The sequence below is a fragment of the Camellia sinensis genome, unplaced genomic scaffold, assembly GCF_055761805.1.
Source record: "Camellia sinensis isolate YWXY unplaced genomic scaffold, ASM5576180v1 Unanchor4, whole genome shotgun sequence".
In the NCBI taxonomy this organism is placed as follows: Eukaryota; Viridiplantae; Streptophyta; class Magnoliopsida; order Ericales; family Theaceae; genus Camellia; species Camellia sinensis.
This window is the reverse complement of record NW_028129277.1, coordinates 10099376-10126712: the sequence shown is the minus strand read 5'-3', so window position 1 is coordinate 10126712 and position 27337 is coordinate 10099376. Positions and strand designations below refer to the sequence as shown.

At 36.7% G+C, this 27337-nt stretch overlaps 1 protein-coding gene across 12 annotated transcripts in view; it reads right to left on the bottom strand.

Annotated features, from left to right (window-relative positions):
* Positions 1-19246, bottom strand: part of LOC114259240 (rRNA biogenesis protein RRP5) — an 86575-nt gene extending 67329 nt beyond the window's left edge. For 3 of the 12 annotated variants that reach the window (XM_028199268.2, XM_082912651.1, XM_082912652.1), the window contains exons 1-5: positions 18938-19232; positions 18609-18832; positions 16607-16747; positions 16227-16400; positions 9992-10091 (exon numbers count right to left, since the gene is read on the bottom strand). In XM_028199268.2, coding sequence (XP_028055069.2) covers positions 9992-10091; positions 16227-16400; positions 16607-16747; positions 18609-18832; positions 18938-19103 — 805 coding nt within the window. In that variant the 5' untranslated portion in view covers positions 19104-19232. The other 9 variants (XM_082912645.1, XM_082912646.1, XM_082912648.1 and 6 more) reach the window with 6 other exon arrangements.
* Between the last annotated feature and the right edge of the window lie 8091 nt (positions 19247-27337).

Below are 27337 nucleotides of genomic sequence, written 5' to 3'. Positions count from 1 at the left end.
CTTTTGCTTTTTGAGCCCAATAAATTTGCTCCCTAAAAGTCAACTCCTCCAGTTTCAATCTACACTCGGATCTTTCCTTTCTCAATGACTCAACTAAAACCCCACGTGTCTCCAAATCATTTAACTCTACTATTCTACCCATCACCTCCTTTTTTGAAGATTCCAAAATCCCAAACACCTCCCTATTCCAACACTTTACCTTCTCCTTGACCATTTTCAACTTTCTCATAAATTTAAAACCTTCCCAGCCATGACAACTAGCATTGGACCACCATTCCTCAAAATTTCGCTTAAAACATGCATGCTCCAACCACATATTCTCAAATCTAAAAGGCGTCGGATCCCATTTTAATGGACAACTTTCGAGCACAATAGGACAATGATCTGAAACTATTCTAGGCAACGATTCTTGTTTTGAATTGGGAAAAACCCCATCCCACCCCGAAGAATATAAAAATCTATCCAGTCTACAGCACACCAAATTCTCTTGGAGATTAGACCAAGTAAATCTGGTATTACACAAAGGAGGATCCACCAACTCACACTCTCGTATGAACGAGTCAAAATTTCTCATCCCCCTAGTCGTTCTAATCCCATTAAGTTTTTCTGAAACCGTTCTAACCACATTAAAATCCCCCCCAACACACCAATTTGGTGAACACAACCCAAATGATCCAACTATCTCCTCCCAAAAATCCTTTCTCCTAGAAGGCCTGTTAGGGCCATAAACACCTGTCAACCACCACTCCGAATTATCTAAGTTCCTAAACCTAATTGATAACGAAAACTCCCCCACTATTGTTTCACACTCAGAAACAACTCTCTCATCCCACAAAATCAAAACACCCCCTGATCTACCACTTGCAAGCAAACACACCCATCTCCTATGTCTAACCCCCCAAAGGCTTTGCATGAACCTTCTCTCACATACTTCTACTTTGGTTTTCTGTAAAACAACAATGTCCGGTTGATGATGTCCAAGAAAATCCTTGATAACACCCCTCTTTTTCCGAGAGCCCAGACCCCTAACATTCCAGCTAAAAATCTTCATAAGGAAACCTTATCTCCCCTACCCGCCCCACTTCTCCTCACATAATTCACTGAACTTGCTAGATTCTTTAATTCCCTAGCCCCCTTTTTACTACTATCACCTTCCTTTCTAACAGCTGACCCCCTCGTGGGCCTATTACTCACCCTACCCGACCCAAACATATCCTTAATTCTAACTAATGACAACCCCATGACCTGCAATAGTTGCAAAAAATGAGGAATCTCACTCTCCTCAATTGGGCAAGTTGCATACTTGCTCAACTCGTTCAACCATCTTTCTGTTTCATCCTTCTCTCCACTAAAACCCTGATCCCCCTTGTCAAAATGATTTCTGGAAATCCTACACTGATTATCGTTCACCTGACCTTGAGATATAGTTGCACATAAGGACTCAGACACTAAGGTAGATTGCATCACCGTGGCCCTCGGGATATCAATTGTAACCCCTTGTACAACAGTGTCAACTAAAGAAACATCATGAACAGGGCAGAAAGAATTGGACTGAAGAGGCAAAGACCACCCATCCCGAACCCCATCCCCAGAAGAGGAAGAATTTGGAATAGCATGTAATCCCTCTTGGAAAGGTGAAACTTGTAAACCTTGGGTATCAGAAGAATTGACCTGATTCAAAGCTTCAGGAACCTTACCGAAATCCTCATCCAAAGTGGTACAGTCAACATTAAAGAATCGGTTGGGATCCCAGTCACTATCTACTTGCTCACCCTCACTAATTTCCCCTTCAGACTTCGATTCCGAGCTTGCAGATGATCCATAATCCTCCAAATTTTGCAATACCTCGTGTATCTCAAAATGACCCTCATCCACCTCATTAATCTGCTTTTCCGAGCTCCTTATCACCTCCATCAATTCCTGAATTCCAGTCTCTGTCCTCCCATTGAGTCCCTGTAAATCCCCCACTGATCTATCGACAACATCTGCCAGCCCAAAATGGATCTCCTCTATGCTCATATCTCTGCGAATGGGTGACAAGATTTGTATAGCATGATCGACTTGATCTGAGCCTTCGCATGGTGTAACTATACTGGCCTCCTTCATCGCAGAGCTACGTCGAAGACCCTCTTCTTCATCGAACCCTGTAACCCGCTTGAAACCCAACCCCGAAACCTCAATCGGGTTGGCAAAAGAGACCTTAGGGCCTTTAAAAACACTTGGGCCCCTTTCAAGAGGCAGCCCAGATGTTGAAATTTCAAAATTAATTGGGCCCTTCTCCTTATGAATATGGCAAGCATATGGAACTGAAAACTGTGGCCCATCAGCGTAGCTATTATCTGATACTAACACTTCGTGGGTTGAGCCCACTTCATTACCAGGCCCATTAAAATTGAAGACAAGCCCATTCACATTATTCTTCCCAAGTCGACTTCCCCGATCAACCTTTGCAATTCCTCCATTATCTTCACCCTCCTCGAGCGTGTCACCCAACTGCCTTCTCATCTTCTTCGTGCCACGTGTCGAGCTTGTCCCCTGAGGCTCCTCGTCTTCCCCTTCTCCGGCTCTGGGTTCACCTGAAAAACTCCATCGCCGATGTACCTCCATTCTTCCGACGGGCTTTGACAGAGCCTTCAAACGCACAACCACCAAGATCCCATCGAACTGAACATGGAGTTTTACCCATTTCCATACCCTCTAACCTTCAATCGAGCCTCGAAGAGATTTCCAAAATTCCTGGTTCTGCAATCTACCTCAATCAGCCCACCACTTTTTGACCCAATCCACTCAAAAACTCAGTTCTTCCAGAAATTAAAAGGCAGATCACAGACAGATATCCAACCTCCATTTGAAGCGATGACAGCATCCTTACTGAATACCTCCTCCGACCACCTATCCAGTCTCACAGCAATACTTTTATGAAAAAAGCACACTCCTTGTTCACCATAGTAATCAGCTTCCTCAGAACTCTTTGCAAAAAATAAAGCCTTATTTAATTGAAAAGGTCTCAAAACAATTGAGGTTTTAAACAATCGATTTAATTCCTTTTCAATCTGAGCCCAGTCATCGAAGAAGTCAGTTCTAGTACAGACCACCACCTCGCGCATCTCCAAAAAGAAATCATTGCCATCCGAAACATTTGATCGGGACTTAAGCACATCAGCGTATGAGGCTACTCTGTTTGCCCCTGTTTTTTGGAGAGTAAACCTATTTCCTTCTGAATTTCCCTTACGGCTTCTGAATACAAATTGATCATTTATATTATGGCCTCTTTTATCTGTAGACCTTACATTCCTTTCAACATCCGAAACCCTGATACCTCCATGGATGATTCGTTCCAGCATCTTGGCCATTGCCTGCCATCCCTGACCATCAACCCCTGCTGGGATGATGATGTTGTTGCGTTTCACCCCAGCCTCCCATTTTGACATCTCAACAAAGATACCTCCCTTGTTACTAAATTTCTGAACCCAAAAAACTGCTGAACTACTTGTGTATTTAGAGAAGAAAGGTCGGTCATTATGCTGGCTCCATACCTGTCGCAAGGCTTTAATGGCCCAAGAAACACCCCCCAGATCTATCTTCAAATTGTAACTTCGAAATCGATTCCTCTCAATGATCTCCACTAAGCCTCCTCTGGATTCAGAATCCACCTGAATGGTGATAAGCTTCTGTTCGATTCGCAGCTCAGAAGCTCCCCCTACAAAAACACTCAACCTCACTCTCTCACTCATCTCTAATCAGAATTTTGTCCTTTCAACCTTTTCTTTGAGGTGCAACAGAACTTCCACTGCAAGCAAAAATACTGCCAACTAGGGCATATTTCAATTAGCATCGTTATGCTCGCATGTTTGCATCATTCATCTGTATTGCATGCACTGGGCTCGGCGCATCATACTAACTGCATTGTATTTTCCATTCCAAAGTTGAATACATGCTATCTGTTGCATTTCATATGTCATCATAGAATAGCCGAGCTTATTTCTAATAGCATTTTGCATGCGTTGCATTAGCCATCTTAACATGAGCTAGGATCATACATTTGATTACTAACTAGCTTTTGTTTTGGCTCAGAGCACTAGGTAAGCTTTTATGTTTTAGCATCCTTGCATGTGTGTGAGTGACTGCCATGATAGCATGCTTACCATGAGACTATTTGCTTATGTAATATAACTGCCTGAATGCCTGTGGGTAAAGGTTGGGTTATCTAAACTGGAGCAATGCGTTGAATACAAGTTTTAAGCCCACTTGAGAGTAGCAAATCACCTTATTTTTCTAAGCCCACTTGAGGGTGGCAAAAATCCGCATTTTAGCCTACTTGCGAGTAGCAAACCGTTTTTCAAAATGAATATGCAATGCTTTGTTCTAACTCAGGCGACCTAGTCTACACTTGTATGCTGTGCGCATCACATAGGCCTCGTTTGGGAAGTGGCTATTTTAGTAGACTATTTTAATTTTTGGCTATTTTAAGTAGGCTAAAATTTGTGTTTGGGAAGATGATTGAATTTTTTTGTGGTTGGATGTGATGTTTGTGAGAGAAAAAGTGAAATGATTATGGGTTTGATGTGATAGTCTTATTAGCTATTTTAGCCTATTTTGTCTTTTCGTGATTTTTAGCCTAAATTTGGCTATTTTTTTCTTCCCAAACACCCCCATAGTAAATCTAGGCTAATAACCGGTATAAGAACACATAACGTTTTCAAAACTAGATATTATGGTTAGTAGAAGCCGATCTTCGGATAGGGCGAGAGGGGGTGCTCATAGCTGACCTTCCCCAATCGTACCCAAGTTCCAAAGCCGAGGCAACTTTGGTGATGACGGACACGTGGCCTTAGGCAAACGAGTCAGGGTTTCCTAAATTCTCCCAAAATAAAATATTTAGATGGCGACGCTGTATCTGGCAAAGTAGTCCATGTTTGGCACTTCTTTACAAAAATCTATTTTCCAAAACGATTTGCCAAATTTGGACTCTTTGGTTCAGATTAAGAACCGTGACAATTTGAGTCCGAACTGTAGTAAGCCCCAGAACGAACAAATCGGGATCATCCTCCCGGGGCGTTCTGGGACGTCTACAACCACCAACTCTGTATCCTCAAAAGTGCATCCATCTCTTTCTCTCCACAACCACCACATGATACAATCATCCATGCTTTTTTTGGTAAAATATCCCAACCTTAATGGGATGAGTTTGGGGATGGGTAGGTAGAATCTGATTAGGTTCAGGAGGGGGTGGGTGGGAAAAGGGCAACTTCAACTCAAGCATATAAATTCTCATAAATATATTTATATTTTAGAGCAAATTACAAATACACCTCTTAAAATTTGCTTAAAATATGGATTATCCCTTGTAGTTTGAAAAATTACAAATACCTTCTTGTCAGAATTTTTTATTTAACAGAATTAACTAAAAAAATAAAAATTTTGACTACTCTTCTATAGAATAATAAAATTACATGAATTATTAATTGAAATAAATTTCTAACATCATTAAAAACTGTTAATTCATTTGATGATTTATTAACAAAAGAGCCTATTTGTTATGAAATTAAAAACTTCAAGAGGTGGAATGTAATTTTCAGAATTCATATTTTAAATTAACCTCAAGGGGTGTATTTGTAATTTACCCTATATTTTAATATATATCTACGGGAGCTTCTATTTGCACCCTAAAATGTAGGTTGAGGACCACATTACTTTGAGCACCCCAATAATAAATTTGAAATTTTATTTATTTGTTTGGACACTCTAAATAATACCTATCCTAATCTCAAAAGCTCTTAAACCCTATACAAATCTACTTTGTACACCCTATTACCAATAAACAGAGGAACAAAAACCACATTTGGAGTCTCTGGAATTCCAAGCGACGAAAAGGGATTCTGAGTTCAACCGAGACGAAGAGGGTCTCTCTCTGCTCCTCTATGCAATCCGTCTATCAAAGCAAACTACCACTCCTACATCTACCAACAGTAGGACTGTGCAAAATATCGCCCAATCCGTTAAAATCGCACCGATCTGCATCGATCCACATTATCCGCTAACCGCGGTTTAAACTTTAAAATTTATAATCCGCCTTCGAAACCGCTCTGCTCCGCTATAGTTGATACATATATATTTTTTAACCTATAATAAAATATCAAGGTAAAAATGAGTGTAAAAGATATTTAATATGTGAAATTTATTACAAATTAGTAGTTATATATATGAAAAATATTATGTAAAATTAGTTTGTGTCATATATATGAAAAATATTATGCAAATTAGTATTATATATTATGCAAAAACTTGATAATTGGCTAAAATATTCTTCAATCTGCCAATCCATCCAAAACCACTCAAACCGCAATTTACCAATCTATCAATCTGCCAATCCGCCATTCGGTTTATAATTTTACTCTCAAGCTGCCCGAACCGCAACGCACACACCCCTAACCAGCGGCTACCTGGTCCCAGTTGTTTCAAATGGATACTCAGTGCGGAACAAAATATATTTGTCCACATACTTAATTCCAAACATATGAAGTTTATTCGGATACTCAAGCCCAAACCACAGAAAATTGATTCCGATTGTTTCATATGGATACACAGTGCCGAACAAAATATATTTATCCGGATACTTAATTCCAAACACGTGAAGTTTATTCCGGCCAGTTGTTTCATATGGATACTCAGTGCCGAACAAAATATTTTGTCCGAATACTTAATTCCAAACATGTGAAGTTTGTTCGGATGCTCAGCGTCAAATCAATTCGGAAAACTAACCTACAAAAAATGATGAACAACAATTAAAAATTTAATTTCTCTATAGAAAATTGCTTGGAAACGTCTTATTTAGGCCAAGTTTGGGTAGTTTAAAAAAAGTCAAAAAGCCAAAAAGTTACTCAAAAAGTTAAAAAGTCATCACTATTCACCAAAAGTCAACAATTACGGCTGCATAATTCCCAATTCTAATTTTCTCCTACAAATTAATTTTTACAATTTTTTATTACACATTTTTCTATAAAAAGTCAAAAAGTTAACCCAAACATTCATATTTTCAACCTCAACTTTTTAGTCTAAAAAGACAAAAAGTGCACTTATTTAGTCTTCCCAAACTTGGCCTTATTGTCTATTATTGATTTCAATATGAAATAGAATACAAGAATGATGGATTAAAGTAAATAGGGTTGGGTATGAAGATGCAAAGTGATGAAAGTAGGAAAAGAATAGAGAAAATGAATATTGGGGCTGATGATGAATGGGGTTTTCAAAACACTTTTATTTACACTTTTTCCAAAGTCAAGTACTTTTTGGTCATTTTAAATAGGGACTTAATAGTAATAAAAAAATATATCATTAAATTGGGGTGCCTAATCTACTTTTTGGGATGCAAATAGAAGCTCTCATATATCCACAAGAAGTAGGAACACTTCTATGAAAGAAGTGTCGTGTCAGACACTGACACTCTGCTAACACTCCTAATTTATTGTTTCCTCTTCTTTCTCATATAAGCAATGACAATGATTGGTATGTATATACCCTGTCTTCTTTAGGTTATCAATAGAAGGAATAGTCATCTATTGTTTCCTCTTTCTAACGTAAGCAGCACAACACTAATAAAGTGATTAGTGAGCCTATATCCTTTCTTCTTTAGTTTATCAATAGTAAGAAAAGAGTAACGCAATCATCCATACAAAGAATGCCACCTTTGTTGGCGCTCCCAACTCCCAAATCACTTCAAAAGGAAATAAGATCCTCACCCTACCAAATGTTCGAGAATATTAGGACTTTACCATGAAAATCCCATTCCCATGATTCCACCAATCTTACTCCTATGAACAGTAATTCTGTATAGAAGCTCAAAGAAATAACTTATAGCCTCCGATTACTAGTCCTAAAGCAATCTAATGAGAGATATTCCCAAACCATTCCTGAGTCTCATGTAATTTGCTATCAAAGTTTCCTAGTTCACAACAACACTATGACAATCCAAAGGTAACTATGACCATCACCACAAAGCTCACGTGCTTGACAAAGTCAGACCATCCTCTATCGTCACCCTTCTCCACAGATTGTCTTTCTATTCTCCGAATATCCAAAGTCATTTACCCAACAAGGCTAGATTAAAAAGGCAAAAATGATGAAAGCCCCCTATACACAAAGTAGGCAAGCAAGCTAGGGAACCCTGAATAAGAGTGATTATAATCTCTTATATAGATATTGCCTTTTCCATCCAGCTAGCTTGATGCAGAGTATAAAATGCTCAAGGAAGAGTAAATTTAAAGAAGCGATGATATTTGAAAATTAGAATGATTTCAAAAAAAAATCGATATATAATCATGTCTCTAGTATTATTAGTCTTATTTTATGACTAGTTTTAATTTACTAGGATTTTAAGGTAGCGGTATTTTGGTAATTTTCATATTTGCTAACATGGGTTGTAGGGGTTGGCCTGTGGGTCAAGTTACTGAATTGAATTTTATTCTTATTTTCTTATTTGATTTTAAATTGGTTTCGGAAGTAAAAGAATTTTTAGTAGTTCACTTCTCTTGTTATAGTTGGAATAGGAAGTCTTTAAAGTCTATATGAAGTCATGTAATTCTTCTAATTCAATAGATTTGATATTTAAGAAAATTTTCAAAACTTTTGAAGCTTCTTTACGGATTGTGTGATGCAATCAAATGCTAGGTGTAATGCCTAAAAGATTCTAAGAGTGATTCCACAACCTATCTTCTTCTTCTCCTTCTTTCCCTCTTGTATTTTCTGCACTTTAACAGCCCCTAAACAGTGCCAAATCTCATCTTTTCATGCATAAACTCTTAAACATATATTATCCTAAACAAGCCCTACTTGTCCCCTATACTTTTATTGCAATTTCAGCCATCTATTCAATTAAAATCAACTCTTAATTTTCAAGAAACAATAACTTAACAATGATGTTGATATTTCATAATCATATATACCTTTACAAGTAACAGTGACCCAATAATAACGAACTTGTAGAACCATTAGGTTTAACTAACCTCATCCATGTAATATTAAAATATATTTATTTCAATAAAATAACAATAGATGAATTCATATTGGAAATTACTTTAACCTTAAACATTTTTAGAATATACATTCTGTTGTTTTTTTTCAAGGGAAAAAAAAAAACAGAGAGAAAAAAATGTTTAAAACATGTTGGGCCTGACTGAATCTGATTTGATCCTATTAAAAACTCCCTCATCTAAAAGAGAAAAAAAAATCATGTATATATAGTGGTTATTTCGCACCAAATCCTATTAGAAGTTGTATTATGTCATTTTAACTAAAAAAATGAAGAAAAAAATTGAAATATGTCAAACATGATAGCTTCAAGAATTGCATGAATTGTAAAAAGTGAATCGAATCGTAAATCGATTGTGAATTGCGCGATTCACTAGAGACTCACTTCCAAAATAGATTCACCCATAGATTCGTATCGATTTTGTAAAAATTGTAAATCGAATCGTGAATCGTAAGATCCTGATAGCAAAGTTCTGGATCATTGGCTTCTCAATTACGAGGTAGTTAGGGAGCTTTGGGATTTGTTGTTAGAACATTTTTGGGGTTCTGAGTTATCCCTGCTTGATTAAGAGAGTTGTTGGAAAGTTGGGAATGCTGCAAATGGAGGAAAACAAAGAGAGCTTGATTGAAAGCTTCTCCCTGCATTTTGTGGTTTTATGAAAAGAAAGAAATGGGTGCATTTTTTATGATAACAGTGTTAGCAACTTTTATGTTCAAGATTTGTCTTTTGCATAGTTTTCCTTCTTGGTGTAAAAGATTTTTTGTCAATCCTCGTCTACTGTAGATTTCGTCAGGAGCTCAACTTGGCATCAAGCCTTCTTTGATACTCTTGAATACAGGTTGCGTACCCTTTGCCCTTTTGTTTTTTTCTAATACATATTTACTTATCAAAAAAGATGTAACAAAGATTAATTAAAAGACAAAAAGTGACTAGAATGGATATGCTAGGATGACTAGTGATTACCAGCTTGACTGTTTTTCGACATAAACCCAGTAAATGAAGGCAATCCAAAATGAAGTATATAGCCGTGGTCTTCAATGCTCTTCACATATGCAGTGATAACCTGTAAATCATACACAATTAGAAAAAGAAAAGAAAAAATCATACCAGAACATAAGCATGAGAGATAAACAAAAGATATGGTTAAGAGTAGAGTGTTCAACTCAAACACAATTTCGCAAGAAACAGACTCCACATCAAACCAAAAAGAGCGCCTTACCTAGCCTCTTTTGTCATATAGGCAAATAAGGGAATAAAATTTTTATTTTACAACTTCAAAGCTAGATAATAAAGAGCTAAAAGAGCACATAATAATTAATAATGTAGCAATAATAATTGAGTCTTATTTTTTCATGGGTAATTGAAACGGGAGGATTTAATTTGAGTATTGGCATACCTCTGCTATAGAGGTCTAGGCAGTGTTTTTAAAGGCTCAAGGCGCACCAAGTCGCTAAAGGTCTCTTAGGACCTAGGCTTAAGACGCAAGGAGCAAGGCGCAAGGCGCAAGGTGAGGTGCGGGCTTTATTGGAGCAAGGAGCAAGGTGAGGTGCGGGCTTTCTTGAAGCAAGGCACGCAGTCTTAGTAAAAAATAAATAAATTAACATAGACTAATGACTCATACTTGTACTAAGACAAATTATTAAGAAAATAAAAAAATAAAAAATAAATAAAAGAAGAAAAAGAAGAAGAAAGTAACCAAGGCAAATTATCGAATAATTCTCAAACCATAGAATAAAAAAAGAAGACATGTGCTTGCTTATACAAACAGTTGTTATTCTCGTTTTTGCATTATTCCATGTAACAGAGAAGCAAAAAAAAAAAAAGACAGGAAAAAAAACCCAACCCAGCAATAGACAGAAAAGAAGAGAAAGAACCCTGCCCAGCAAAGAAGCAGGGTCTAAAAGAGAGTCGAAGAAGCTAGAAAAAGAAAAAAACATAGAGCAAAGAAGAGGAAGAGGAAGAAGAAGAAGAAGAAGAAGAAGAAGAGAGAGAAAGAGGGTGAGAGAAAGTCGAAGTTGAAAAAGAAAAAAACAGAGAGCAACAAAGTAGAAGGGGAAGGAGGAGGAGGAGAAAAAATAAGTCACCTAGCAACCAGCGAAGAAAAAGAACAAGGGAAAGAAAAAAAAAAAAAAGTCGAATCGAATTGAATCGAATCACCTAACAACAACTAACGAAGAAGAAGAAGAAGAACTAACCTCAAGATTTCGAAGTCCTCAATTGAAGTCAAAGTCGAAGTCAAAAGAAACGAGCCCAGAGGAAGAGACGACACAGATTTCTTCAATAGATTAGGGATTTAAGCTGTTGACTGATTTGAGTTGAGTTATATTGTATGAGTTGTAATCCTATGGGTTGGAGCCTTTTGAACACAGATCAGAGCCGTTAGATCAGCATCAGAAACAAAAACAAAAACAAAAACAAAAAAAGCCCTCTTAGGCTCGCACCTTGTGCCTTTCAGCGCCTGGCCAAAGCGCGCAACTCATTCAACGTGCCTCGCCTTGGATTCCTTCAAGACACTAGTTGCGCCCTACGTCTAAGTGCGCCTTTCACAACACTAGGACTAGGGTTACCACAATTCTCACTAGTCATCATCATTCCTAAGTGGGGGAACCACAATGCTGTTAGGCACATCCTTCATGTGAGCTCACCTATTATGTGATGCAAGATTCTTCCCTAATTGTTTAATCCAGCACCTGGGGATTTTGACGACATGTATTCCTCTGTTACAACCTTAAGTTGAGTCCAAGGACAAGGCCTTGTTACTTAGTCCAAAAGGTAGCCCCCTCTGGGAGTGCTCCCTTAGTTGTACAGTCAAGCTCTTCCACACTAACCACTCTGTGCTTGGCCAATATGATAATCTTAGTGGTCTGATCCAGTTACAGATGCTCGACCATTGCCTATCTTGGCCCAAATAGTGGCTGGACCAACTCTAACATTCTCGACGCACAACCCTAATTCCAATATACGGTATCTAGCCCTAGCCCTAGCCCTAGCCCTAGCCCAAAGCTCGGCTCGATCCAAGGGTGCTAGACTAGGTTTGGCCCATCTCGTGTACTTGGCCTATGCCCTTATCTAACCACATATGCAAGCTAGTTGGGCTTGACCCATGTGACGAGTTCGGCCCAATCTAGGCCTTGCCTTGGTCATATTAACCACCTTCATTTGCCCCTTAGCTTTCACTTGTACTTAGCAGTGTTTTAAAAGGCTCTAGGCGCACCGAGGCGACAAGATCTCCTATTGCCTAAGCATAAGGCACGAGGCAAGGCGCGCGCCTCACCAAAGCGAAGCGCAAGTAGTAGAAGAAAAGCAAAATTATAAAATAGACAAACTTTTCAACATAACTAATATATACAGAATTTCAAAAATCATAATCACTTCCAATAATCTTTAAACATAACATTCAATAATCTAAAAACTAGAAATATAATATCCAATGAAAGATATAAAGCATAACATTCAATCTTTTATCAGTTTTCGCTCTTTTGACCACGTTTTGTCATTTTATATTGAAGAGTTTTGAATCCCTGTGGGTATTCCCACAAAAAAAGCACTTAATCAACAATTGGAGTAGAAAAATCGAGTATGAGCTCACGTCTTGCGCCTCAAAAAAAAGCCCAAACCTCGCGCCTCAAAAAAAAAGCCCTTACCTCAGCACCTAAGCTGCACCTTGCATATTGCGCCTCGCCTTGACCTGTTAGAAGCGCAAGGTTGCTCCTCATTGCAACTCGCGCGCCTTTTAAAACACCGGTACTTAGTGAAGTAGAAGCTAACTTCAGGGGCAATCTCCTTGTGATATTAAGTGTCTACCTCCTTAGCTCAATCATCCCCCTGGTCAGACACAAATATCCGTTTGTGTACTGCTTGTGCACACGTGGCGCTTTTCAATTGGCGAAGCCAACCTATCCTTAACCGCTTGATTTGCTCAATGTGACACGATCCGTTGTATTTTTTCATCTTCCCCAACAAGTAATGATAGTAATAAACAACACCCTTTGGTTTCCCAATACACTTGGATGTCCCTTCTAGTTCAAAAGCTATGAGTACTACATCTTCCTTCCAAGAAGGTCTTCCCCTTCCTAATGATCTAGAGTGCTCTCTCGCAGATTCTATTCACTCCAATTCCGTCATTCCCCTCCAACGAGCCTGTTCCAGCCCCAACTTTGAGCCCATCTGTTGTAAGTCGTCCTTCCTCACTAGCTTTGATTCCTAGTCCCACTTAGTTCCTTTGATTTCCAATACTGTTCTGGTTTCTCCCGATGTCCGCCATTGATTCTAGTGACTATTGCCATGATTTCCCCGCCATTTATTATTTCCATGCTTTGTGAGGTTTCAACGCCATGGACAAGTTTCGGACTAAGGTGGATACTCCCGCTGCTATGGTGCGATTCCATCACGAGTACAGTGTTGCCAATGACATCACATTATCGTTGGCAAAGATGGATGCTAAACAGATGGGGACCAAATCAATAGTCGTCTTCCCCATAGCATCCATTGTTGAAGGCGGCCTTAGATTCTTGTTAGACTCTTCGTTGCATCAGCTTTTCCATCAAGTCATGCTTACCTCGATGCAAGTGTCTATTAATGTCATTAGGATAGTCTGTGGAATCTCAACCCTTAATCACAAGCTCAGACTTAACCTTGAAATCTGGGACATCTTTCATTGCAATGGTTTATTCCACAGCAAGGATTATAGCACATATTACTTGTGTGCTTGGTCGGCCGAGTTACATATTGCTTGTGTGTCTAGTTGGCCGAGTTGCACCTAGTTACCAAGCTCTTTGATAAAAGACAAGCACAATGATGACTTCCTTCAAGTTAGGAGAAATAGGGAGTTTTCAGCCGATACTAAGGACCAAACAGAGAGGCTACCACAAGTCGATAGCCATCCAAGTCTTGGACTGACCTCTCCTTTAATCTCAAATTCTTGATTATTTTGCCTAAGTCACTCGTTTGGTTCCCCTTTCAGGTCCTAGTTGACACAAGAGGCAGCCGACCACGGAGAACGTAGAAGCAATCAAGGCCACATTTCAATACAAAAAACGTTCAGCTCCAGAGTTGCTCGGTTACATACAAATCTACAGGTTTACTATCACAAAGAAAGTTAAAGTACTGATTATCTTCAAGAGTCTCCTGAGCATAAAGACAAGCATCAACTCGATTAGACTACAAGTGCCTCTTCTTTTGTTCCAACCCGTTCTTCGAGCCAAACTCCCAATAGCACTGTCTAGGGAGATAACCATACCGAAGCAAAGAGTGATGCTTGACTTGGAGACCAAAGTGCTCAACTCCACATCTACACAAGGAACAGCTCTCTTGCCTTTCCTTAGACTAGGGAGTATGAGAGGCTTGTTTAGAAATTTGTCTGTGGGAGAAGAACATTTATTTTATCTGAGGTTGAACTGAACAAGTCCCCCCCCTCCCCAAACCGAGAGGTCCTGGAAGAGGCATAAGGAGACTAGCAAAGAACTAGTTGATGCCATATTGAAGAGCAAGGAACGAAAGAGTTGCCCGAGCTGTGGGAACAGCCTTTGATGCATACTGGCCAACTGATCAATACCACTAACTCCGTTGTAAATTCGCGCGAGATGGCTTTCGATCTGTCGAAGATCTTCTTCTTCCACTTGACATGGCCAACCACAACATTCCTTCAAGAAACCACATAATGAAGGGAATAGCCCAAATGCTAACCGTGGAAATGTGTTTTTGTACATATTTAAGTCTTTCCTCTCCCTTGTTAACAACTAATTGACTGTCTTCTTCAATGTGTACAAAGGATGCATATCATTGATGATTTGACTACTTTAGAGGATTCCAAGAGGACCCCCAAGGTGGCTGAGCAAGAGGCATCTTGGCCTAAGACTTCTATTGCGTCAGATGAGAAGGCAAAGCTAGAAGCTGTGGAGATAAGCAAGAAATTAGAGGAGAGGGCAGCCAAGCTAGAGGGTGTGGTGGCAATCAAACTCTAGGTGCGATGTCAAAGGCTTGTAAAAGTGATTCCAATAACCAGATTTATTTAAAGCACTTTAACCCTCAAACATCTCACATCACAAGTGCAACCCTATAAAGAACTGCAAAATAAACATGTATTCCTATTTTTTGGATATTGTTCACAAGGTAGGAACAAGCCCAAACCAATCCCCAAAACTCGTATTTTTCAATCTCAAAACCCAACCCTTTGTTTCACTTTTAAAACCCTAAAATCCTCGTATCTTTTCACTCATCTAGCCTTTTAAAACTAACTGAAAGAGTCACATGCACTTTTTTTGTTGCTATACATTTGAGAACAAGAGTCACTCCTCTTAGTAGAGTGCAATTTGCACTGATTCTACATCACAAAAAAGCAAGGACATATGCCTAAGTGGGTACAAGATACAGGTGGTTTGCCTTTGTCTATCCTAACACCCCATTAATAGTGGGACCTCAACTACTAGGACCACCAAATCACCAATACACAGATTTCAGATGTTTACAAAGCACATCACATGCCTTTATCTTGGTATAGAGTCATCTCCTTTTGAAGATCTATCTCTTTCGCTCTCTAAGTCAAGCAAAAGCGCAAGTCCCTCGAGGGAGAGTGGAGCGAGCATCTTAATCAACCTTTAATTCTAGCCACCAAGTCACATGACCTGAGAGGTATTGCATAGGGTCATAGGGTCACACTCAACTGCCCTGTAATCGTGGAACAAACTCTACCAGAGAGGTCCCTAGGCTAGTGTAAGAGCATTGGATGCCATTGGGGGAAAAGGGGGGACACAGCATAGGTGAAACACACTATAGTAAAGAATCAATCCACCACCAAACAAAAGGCATCAAGCATGGCATCGAGAGCAAGAGAGGCGACGCGCAAGAGAGGAGCATATTGAGCACGTTTACGTAAGCATATTAGAAGTACCTTACTAATTGTCTGTAAGCCCTAGGCTTAAGGTTAAGACATCGTTAGTCTTAAGTGACATGTCTCGACTCACAAAATATCAAATTTCAATTTCTCATCACAAAATATTTTATTAAACCTTTTCCTTTCACTAGTAACATTTATCATTATTAAAATTAATATTCATTTGTTATAGGATTGTGGTCAAAAAAAGTTGAATGAAAACAGGAAGGAACCAAAAATAAGAAGAAAGTATCATATTAGTATCAGAGTCATTTTCTTGCTAAAAGAAAAATTAAATCATCAATGAAACATTTGAAAAATGCATACCATTCCTTCTCGAATAACATCCAAGGTTAAGGTCTTATGCAACAAAGCAAGACGCAAAGAAAGCCAGATCTTTCGTTTCCCCTTCTCTTTCTTATCGTCACCCAATTGCAGTACAATGCAAGAAACCAGTTGCCCAACATGATAAATGCTAGAAAGAAAATTAGTCTCCACATCCTGATATAATAGAAAATAAAACCTTCTTAGACTGAAATTATGAAAACAAACAATTTTAAGCACACATAAATGTAAGGAAGGAGGGGGAAAATCTAAATGAGAAAAATTAGTTCAAAAGCAGTAGAATAATAATGGCACAAAGACAAAAAATAAATGTCAAGGGAAGAACTATTTGGATATTCTTTATAGAAGAAGCAAGTCACCACCTTCACTTTATTATCTGAAATAGGATCAAATGCTTCACTTGCACGAACTAATCCACGCAAGCCCCCTGGAAGACTAATTACGATATCTTTCTCATTTACTTCAGCAATGACTCCCCAAAGCTTCATTCCAGGAGAAATATTCTAGGAATGCACAAAGAAAGCATAACTTTAAATTAGACAGCAAATTAATGTGGAAAAAAAATATATCCAATATTAAGATGCTAAATTATTAACAGATGGCATCTATGAAGTTAACTTCAAAGTGTAGATAAGCTAGAAATACAAAAGTAGCAGTACCAATAATTACAAGAATTTTTTAAAACAATATTAGGCTTTTATTGAAATTTCATGCAATTTTTATTAAAATCTTCAAAATAAAGTCTACACACATTGTACTATTCTCAGGTTGCCCAGTCTCAATAGAGACAAATAAAGAAAAAAAATACACACAAAAAAAAAAATAATAAGAAGTATAATAGATAACATTCACGTATGGAACGAGAGAAGGGAAAATGAAATAGTATGACAGGACAAGGTCTATACAGTCAATCATAACATTATGATCAGGGTTGGAGAAAGTATGATCAGGAAGAAAACAAGTAGGGTTGGAGAAAGTATGATTAGGAAGAAAACAAGTGGGCATAGCAAAAGTAGTCACAAGACTCACAGCTGACACGTTTAGCAGACCTTAGACACTCAAGTTGATCCAACAACTTCCATCAAGGTAGTCCATTAACTTCACATGAAATCAGGGGCAAGTTAAAGGAAGAAATACAAAATCTAACCACCTGGCTCAGATTTGTAAATTTTATTTTCCCATTTTAGCACAAGTAGAACTTTAATTTTAGAAATTAAGCTCTCCTTGTATTCAGTATTTTATGGTCATGGTTCATTCACCCTTTAATATATATTAATTAAAATTTTACATGGATTGAGTTTGATCAAGTCATACGGATGTACATGTCTATGTATATAGCATTCCCCTCTTCTTCTTTTTTTCTTTTTTTGGGTCAATTGATAGAGAGAATTTTTCAATATGAAGTGAATTACATCAGGGGCAAACATAGTCCAACAACTATAGAATAGAAGCCCCACAACTAATCTAGTGAAGAGCCCCTATAATAGGAAAGAAACAAGTAGCCTAACCAACCAACCTACAAACATACCCCATATTGGGGAAGAAGAGAACAATATTACGAAAGAGCGGGAAGAAATTATCAGTCCTTGCTCAATGCAAGGATTGACCCCCTAACCTCCCAAATAGGAATGTACCAGGGTAACCAACTAAGTTAACCCACCCTTGTTATTTGTACCTTTTTCAAGGAATGTAAGCACCTTAAATTCATAGATCAAACTGAGAATGAAGCTGAAACATTGTCAGTTCAGTATTGTGAAGGCAAGATTGCAGATGTATAGGACCTCAGATTTCAGTTTTTCGGCCTGACAAACAACTAAACAAAAATTCACCAAGTCTGGAAATACAGTAACTTAATTTAGTTTAATGAAATAGCACTATTAGCACCTAAGTACGGCTGTTACCAACCATCTTATTACTTCCATCACCCAGTGAATTCCCTATTCAGCTTTGTAGTTATGCAATTTTATCAGCTAACTCTAATCAAACTTGTAAATTGTTTGAGTCATTACTCAACAATCTTGTTTCTTTTCATGCATTTCCTCTTTTATTCCCCCACTTACTCTCCATTTTTTCGTTTGTTTGTTTTCTTGCAAAACCACATTGTTGTTTCAGCATATAACTCGAGTATCCAGTTCCTAAACTAGGAAAATCAGACATTCAGAACAGATGTCGCAGCAACAATACAAAAGAAAACTTGAATGAATTATACATCAAAACCCTATTATAATAATGATTCAAGGATGGGTCAACAATAGCATAGCATCCGAGAGAACCAACCATAGTGCACACTAATGATAGAATAATCTATCTCCATACATATAATGACTTAAAACACAAACAATCAATTATCTAACAAATATTTACCTTCAAGGTGATCTTATTGGCAAACCTAGGTAGTTTTCCAGAAATGCCATCACCAAAAAGAGAACCCAAATCATCCTCTTCTGCTGAATGATTTCGCTTTTGTAGCCTTTTATTCTTATTCTTATAATAATTATTATTCAACTCCCTCTTTCCTGATTCAAACTCCATATCAACATCATCGCAATCAACTTCATCGACTTCTTTCCCAAGTGAACTTCTTCCACCTAATAATAACAAGACATACAAAACAACAAACAAATTTAAAACCATACATACATACATACATACATACATACATACATGTAATATATATATATATATACACGAACCACCTCTGGCAGTGGCTCTGGGGAAGTCAGGGACGTCGTCTTGGAGTTGCATAGCCAATACTTGTGTTTCGTCTGTTTTACTTGTGGGCTTGAATGATTTCTTAGATGGCTTCTGGAATTTCTGCTCAGATTTCTTGTTTGAAAGTTTCTTGGAAGGTCGTGCCATTTTTACCTGAAATTTTTTCTAAGCAACCAAACACGTTCTAGGGTTTTGAGACAAGTGATCGTTTAAACCCTAAACCCTAGACCAATAAAGAGCATGAGCTGCGGGGGGGCTTTAGAAGGATTTTAGACAAAACTGCTGATGACAATGTTTATATATATATATATATATCAAATAAATACAATTGTTAATTACACTTTTTATCCTTCTAATTTGATTTAAATTTTATTTTAATATCTATTATTTTAATTTAATCAATTTAATTCTTATAGTTGCCTTATTTGATTAGATGAATTATAATATAATATTTGAATTATTGATTCATGAAACTCACATTTTATTATTTTGTTACAAATTTTATTATTCAGTTTAGATTCCAATAACTATCTAACAAAATTGATGAATTTTTTAATCTTACAATTAATAGCACAAAACATATATATAATTGGTTATAGACCAATTTTTCCTTACTTGATTATTGACCAAATATTACCTAAACCTTGTTACTTAGAGTAGTATTTGGGCCGTTACCTTTGTTTTTTATAAAATTTACATTTTTGAAAACTATTTGATAAGATCTATCAAAAAAAATATCTCAATTGAATATAAAATTATTTTTTTAAAAAAATACACTTTTTGAATGAAAATGTATAACTTTCGAAATTTCACATTTTTAAAATTTCATATAGTTTCTAAATTGAAAATTTTTAAATTTAAATTTCTAATAATGTGAAATTTCACATATTTGAAATGCAACAAATAAAAAATAAATAAATAAGCTTTACCCTTGTTTTAAATAAAAATAATGTGATTTTTTTTTAAAGTGCGAATATTCACACTTTCAATAAACAATAAATACTTTGTACAAGTTTTTAGTGGCCTTGTGACCTTTTTATCAAAATCCAAACTAAAATTAACAAAAATAAAATAAAATAAAATTGAAAATTTTAAAAATTACTAAAGAATTGCATCCAAACTACTACTGATTGTTGGTCATGTACTTCGTTAAAGAGGGTAAAGATTTTTCACAAGGGAAAGTTTATAGTATATATAAGAATTTTTCTTAAATATGGCTTAATGTGGCTTATACATGATTATACTAGATTCATCTCATTAAGTAAAATACATTTACGTCAATTAGATGGTGACTAATCATTGATGAATGCACCTATATATACATAATGTATAGAAGACTAATGGAGATAATGTCAATGCATTGAATGTAATAGATTCATTATGAATGAATCTTAAAGATGCATTATGTATCTATTATGAAAATATAAGATACATTAATCTATCTAATGATTTTATTAATATAGAAGATGCATTATGTATCATGAATGTATAAGATACATTAATCTAGTTAATGAATTCATTGAATGAATGGATTCTTTGATGGGAAGAATATTAGTATAAATAGTGTAAGGTCCCAAACTACACTCTCCATCACAAAAAAACTCAAGTTGTCACCACAAGAAGGCTCTCATCGCCTAAAGAAAGAGAAGTGGTTTGAAGATCTTAGACAAGTAAAGAACTTGAAAATCAAGGTTTTCCATTCAAAAAAGCTTCAATACCAGACAAGTAACTATTAATTGCAGTAGGATTCAATGTTGTAAACACATAATATCCATTGCATAATATAATCAAGAAAACTACTTTTCACATCTCATAAAAATAACACCACAAGTTAAATATATCTAATTATAAAACATAATTAGATAGATACGAAATCAAGTTATCCTTCCATTGGGCTGAATAACAATATATTTTAACAATTCATAAAAGTAAATGAGATGACTAATAAAAATAAACAATACAAAATAAAATAATCATTAAGACCGTAACGAGTTTATCACCGTTGGGCAGAAAAACTCAATGTCTCTTACTTTATTTTATTAACTAAAGCACGTGAGAAGTTTATCACCGTTGGGCATAAAAACTTATTGCTACATTTATTATACTAATCATCTCGGTTGTTCAAACATATATAGTGTTGAACCTCCGTTGGGCTGATCAACAATGTTTCAACTCATAAGGTGTGTAACAAAACATTATAAGTGCATAAAACACTATCTTAATTACCACTTGTTCAATCATTTTCAATTTTTATTTTAATATCAATAGAATAAAAGATTGGCAAAAAATAAAAATAAATTTGGACAAGTGTAAATCAAGGTTTTGCACTTGTTACACCAAACATCATCATAAAATGAAATTCATATTTATACGTTTCATGCATCAGAATTGAGAACCATGGCTCTGATACCAATTGATAGAAAACTTTGCGGAACATAAACTAAAAACCATTAAGAATTCAATTCTATACATGAAAACTATATGAATTTCTACTATACAAAATAAGTGAATACATACATTGATCCATGATAGTATGAAATCCTCTTTTAAGAAAGAGAAATCTTGAATGGAAAACCTTGATCTTCAAGTTCTTTACTTGTCTAAGATCTTCAAACCACTTCTCTCTCTCTAGACGATGGGAGCCTTCTTGTGGTGACAACTTGAGTTTTTTTTTGTGTGTCTTTATGTATTTTCCTTTAATGTAATTCACACAAGTACTAAAATCAGAAAAATCAAGTGAACTTAAAATTCCGTCTTTAATAAGACGTTCCATCCTTTCTCTTGATATGTGGCCCAAGCGCTTATGCCACAACATGGATGAATTTTCATTCACTCGCTTTCTCTTTTTATTTACCAAGTCGTTTACATTAAAGGATAAAAGAGATTGTGCATAAGTGGAATCTAAATTCAATGAATAAAGATTACCATATAAAGTACCAGAACCAATCATATGAGAATTGTGGAATAAAGAGACTCTATTATTTCCAAACTTAAATTCATAACCACAGGAATCAAGTTGTGAAACAGAAATTAGGTTTCTAGTAAAAACAGGAACATAAACTGTGTTTACTAAATCTAAAATGAAACCAGAGTCTAAAATTAGACGGAGGGTGCCAATAGCCTCAGCGTCCACTTCTATTCCATTCCCAACCGTAATGGTTCATTCTCCTTTATTTAGTTTCTGACTTGTAAGGTATCCCTGCATGAAATTTGTTATGTGAATACTTGTACCAATGTCCATCCACCAAGAATTTGGTGGAACATCTACCAAAAAGGATTCATAAGACACAAAACATTGAGTGTTACCTTTCTTGTCCAACCAACTTTTAAAACCTGGACAGTCCTTTCTTATGTGACCTTTCTTTCGACAGAAATGGCATCGAATCTTATTTTCTTCATTAGTCTTGTGAGTTTCATCATTTGCATTCTTCTTCTTCTTACTTTTGCCTTTCTTGAAAATCTTTTTGGTTGGACCCAAGGTGGTAAGGTGAGCCATATCAGGCTTTTCAACTTTAAGCCTCTCTTCTTCTTGAACACACATGGCAATTAACTCGCTCATCTTCCACTTATCTTTTTGCGTATTATAATTGATCTTAAAAGGACCAAATTGCGCAAGAAGATAAGTCATAATGAAATGAACAAGAAAACCTTCAGAAATTTCCATGTCCATTCCCTTTAATTGAGAGGCCATGTCATTCATCTTTAAGATATGTTCACGAACACCACTCGAACCATCATATTTCATTGTCATCATTTTAATCATGAAAGTACTAGCAAGGGATTTGGAAGTTCCAATGAATTGTTCTTCAATAGATTTCATATAGCTCACTGCACTTTCAGAAACAGGGATTGCTCCTTGAATTGCAGGCGTAATTGAGCCTTTCATAATTATTAAACTTGAGTGATTAAAGCATTCCCATTTTTCATATAAAGCCATATGTTCCTTAGAACTTGTATCATTAGGCTTTAGAGGAGCTGGCTCTCTTAATGCATAGTCTAAATCCATAATTCCCAAAACAATTCCAATTTGTTCCTTCCATTTCTTAAAATTAGTTCCACTCAAAGCTTCGTGTCTTATGAATCCCTTTTGGTAGATGTTCCACCAAATTCTTAGTGGATTGACATTGGTGCAAGTATTTACATAACAAATTCCATACAGGGATACCTTACAAGTCAGAAACTAAATAAAGGAGAACGAACCATTGCGGTTGGGAATGGAATAGAAGTGGACGCTGAGGCTATTGGCACCCTCCGTCTAATTTTAGACTCTGGTTTCATTTTAGATTTAGTAAACACAGTTTATGTTCCTGTTTTTACTAGAAACCTAATTTCTGTTTCACAACTTGATTCCTGTGGTTATGAATTTAAGTTTGGAAATAATAGAGTCTCTTTATTCCACAATTCTCATATGATTGGTTTTGGTACTTTATATGGTAATCTTTATTCATTGAATTTAGATTCCACTTATGCACAATCTCTTTTATCCTTTAATGTAAACAACTTGGTAAATAAAAAGAGAAAGCGAGTAAATGAAAATTCAGCCATGTTATGGCATAAGCGCTTGGGCCACATATCAAGAGAAATGATGGAACGTCTTATAAAAGACGAAATTTTAAGTTCACTTGATTTTTTTGATTTTAGTACTTGTGTGAATTGCATTAAAGGAAAATACACAAAGACAAAGAAAAATGGTGCTACTAGGACTACTGAATTATTAGACACAATTTATACTGATATATGTAGTCCCTTTACTATTCCAACTATTTCTGGACATAAATATTTTATTATTTTTATTGATGACTTTTCTAGGTATACTTATGTGTATCTTATTCATGAAAAATCAGAAGCACTGGATATGTTCAAACTCTATAAAGCTGAAGTTGAAAATCAACTTGACAGACGGATTAAAAGTGTAAGATCTGATAGAGGTGGTGAATATTATGGTAGATTCACTGAGTCGGGTCAAAATCCAAGTACTTTTGCTTTATTTTTGGCTGAGAATGGTATTGTTGTTAACTACACAATGCCTGGTACACCTGAGCAAAATGGTGTAGCTGAGCGACGAAACCGTACTCTTTTGGACATTATGAGAAGCATGATTTCTTTGCCAGATTATTTGTGAGGTGAAGCTTTAAAAACTGCTGTACATGTTCTTAATAGGGTTCTTAGTAAGGTTGTTCCTATAACCCCTTATGAGTTGTAGGTTGGTAGGAAACCTAATTTGAATTATTTACATGTATGGGGTTATCCTGCTGAAGCAAAAATTTTCAACCCACAAATAAAGAAATTAGACCCTAGAATTATAAGTTGTTATTTCATTGGATATCCTGAGAGATCCAAGGGTTTTAGATTCTATTGTCTCACTCATAGCACAAGAATTGTTGAAACTAGAAATGATGTGTTCTTATAGGATGAAAACATTAGTGGGAGTATGAATCTCAAAAATATTTCTTTGGAAAAAAATCGTGATTTTACGCCTTTCACAATTATCTAAGAAAATGTAGTACCTGAACCTATTGGTACACAAGAGATTTCTCACACTGGAAAAGAAGTTGTCCCAGTTGCAAAACAACCTTTACGCAAATCACAAAGAGAAAAGAAACCAGCCATATCAGATGACTATGAGGTTTATCTAAATGAGTGTGATATAGCCTTGGAGAACGATCTTGTTTCTTATGCCCAAGCCATGAAAAATGGAAATGCAACTCAATGGTTAAATGCCATGAAAGATGAGTTAAAATCCATGAAAGACAACAATGTCTGGGAGCTTGTAGAATTGCCTAAGGGAGCCAAAACTGTTGGATGCAAATGGGTTTTTAAAACCAAGCGTGATCCTAAAGGCAATGTCGAAAGATACAAGGCCAAATTAGTTGCTAAAGGATACACTCAAAAAGAAGGGATAGACTATAAGGAAACTTATTCTCCTGTTTCTAATAAAGATTCCTTGAGAATAGTCATGGCCTTAGTAGCTCATTATGATTTAGTGTTACATCAAATGGACATTAAAACAGTTTTTTTGAATGGTGACTTGCATAAAGTGGTCTACATGGACCAACCTGAAGGTTTTCAGGATGAAAGCAAGGAAAATATGGTTTGTAGGCTTAAGAAGTCCATATATGGTCTAAAGCAGGCATCTCGACAATGGTATCTTAAATTTCATGAAGTTCTCATCAAATTTGATTTTAAGGATAATGTGGTTGATCAATGTGTCTACCTTAAAATCAGTGGGAGCAATATTTGCATTATAGTTTTGTATGTTGATGATATATTGCTTGCTAGCAATAATTTGGGAATGATACATGAGACAAAGAAATTTCTTACGAGAAATTTTGAAATGAAAGATCTTGGTGAAGCCTCTTTTGTCATTGGGATAGAAATTCACCGAGATAGGTCTCGTCGTATTTTAAGATTGTCCCAAAGAGCCTATATTGAAAAGGTTCTTAAAATGTTCAACATGCAGAACTGTTCAAGTAGTGTTGCCCCTATAGTTAAAGGTGATAAATTTAGTGAATTTCAGTGTCCCAAAAATAATTTAGAAAGGGAACAAATGAAAGAAATTCCTTATGCCTCTGTAGTTGGGAGCATTATGTATGCTCAAGTTTGTATGCATCCTGACATAGCATTTGTAGTTGGTATGCTTGGTCGATACCAAAGCAATCCCGGACTTGATCATTGGAAAGCAGTTAAGAAAGTGTTGCGATATTTACAAGGCACTAAGGATTACATGCTCACTTATCAAAGAATAGACAGTCTTGAAGTGGTTGGTTATTCAGATACTGATTATGCTAGATGTAAAGACACTCGAAAGTCCACTTCTGGATACATTTTTATGCTTGCTAATGGACTCATTTCGTGGAAGATTCATAAGCAGTCTCTGACAGCCTCTTCCACTACGGAGGCAGAGTTCATAGCATGTTATGAAGCCACATGTCATGCAGTATGGCTAAAGAATTTCATATCTGGATTACAACTTGTCGATTCAATTTTGAAGCCCTTACAGATTTACTGTGATAATGATGCTGCTGTGCGGTTCTCCAATAATAACAAAACTTCAGGAGGATCAAACCATATTGATATCAAGTATCTAGTTGTTAAAGAAAGGGTTCTGAATCAGACTATTTCCATCTCTCATTTTAGTAATTGTAGACGTCCCCGAACGTCCCGGGAAAGATCTCGTTTTGTTCATTAGGGCTTACTACAGTTTGGACTCAATGTCACGGTCCTGTATCTAATCTCACGGAGTGCAATGCAAGACCGATGAATCATCAAAAAGTCCAAATTCGACAAATCGTTTTGAAAAACTGATTTTTAGAAAGAAGTGCCAAACATTGACTGCTTTTCCAGATACAGAGTCGCCATCTAAATATTTTATTTTGGGAGAATTTAGGAAACCCTGACTCGTGCCTAAGGCCACGCGTCCGTCATCACCAAAGTTGCCTCGGCTCGGGAACTTGGATACGATTGGGGAAGGTCACCTTGTGAGCACCCCCGCTCGCCCGATCAAAGATCGGCCTCTACTAACCATGATATCGAGTTTTGAAAACATTATGTGCTCTTATTCCGGTTATTAGCCTAGAATTACTATGTGATGCACACAACAAACAAGTATAGACTAGATCGCCTAATTTGGAACAAAGCATTGCTGTCACGACCCAAACCTGGCCCTATGGGTTTAGCACCGTAACCGGCCAGTAATCCAAGATTACCAAAGGCCTGCTTAACAGTAGCACAGTAAAACAGAGTACAGGGCCTGGCGGAAGCCAAAACAGTAAAGAAACAATGTCCAATGAGCTGTGACAGTCTGTATGTAAAAAGACTTTTCATACGTATATACACAAACAGTACAGAACAGTATGCACAATATATACAATCATTCAGAATAGGGACTTAATCCCTATATAACAGTACAGTAAACATTCAGTCTATACAATCCACTCGGTTATTACAAAACAGCAAGACAGTACAGAAGGGGGAGTCCTAAAACACCCCTAAGCCTTAGCATGATAGGCTTAGAACCTCGCAGTCAGGCACGGTAGTTGGCTGGACAAAACTGGAGTGACCCTGACGCTCCTAGCCGTGGTCTGGTGCCTGTACACCTACATATATATATGAGCAGTGAGCTAAATCCCAGTGAATAACATAATGCGTAAAGAGGTTAAGAATGAATGTCCTTACAGTAATGAAAACAGTTCATTAAATCAGTATTTCAGTCGTTTAGTCAGTACAGTCATATGTGGTACATCCATTAGCATAACAGTACAGTAAACAGTAGGTCTTAAAAGACCGAGCAGTAAATGATGGTCATCAGTCAGTAACAGTAGTGGTTTCAACAAGGGAACCGACAGAGATCTCTGTAACAGTAATAGTAAACAATAAACAAT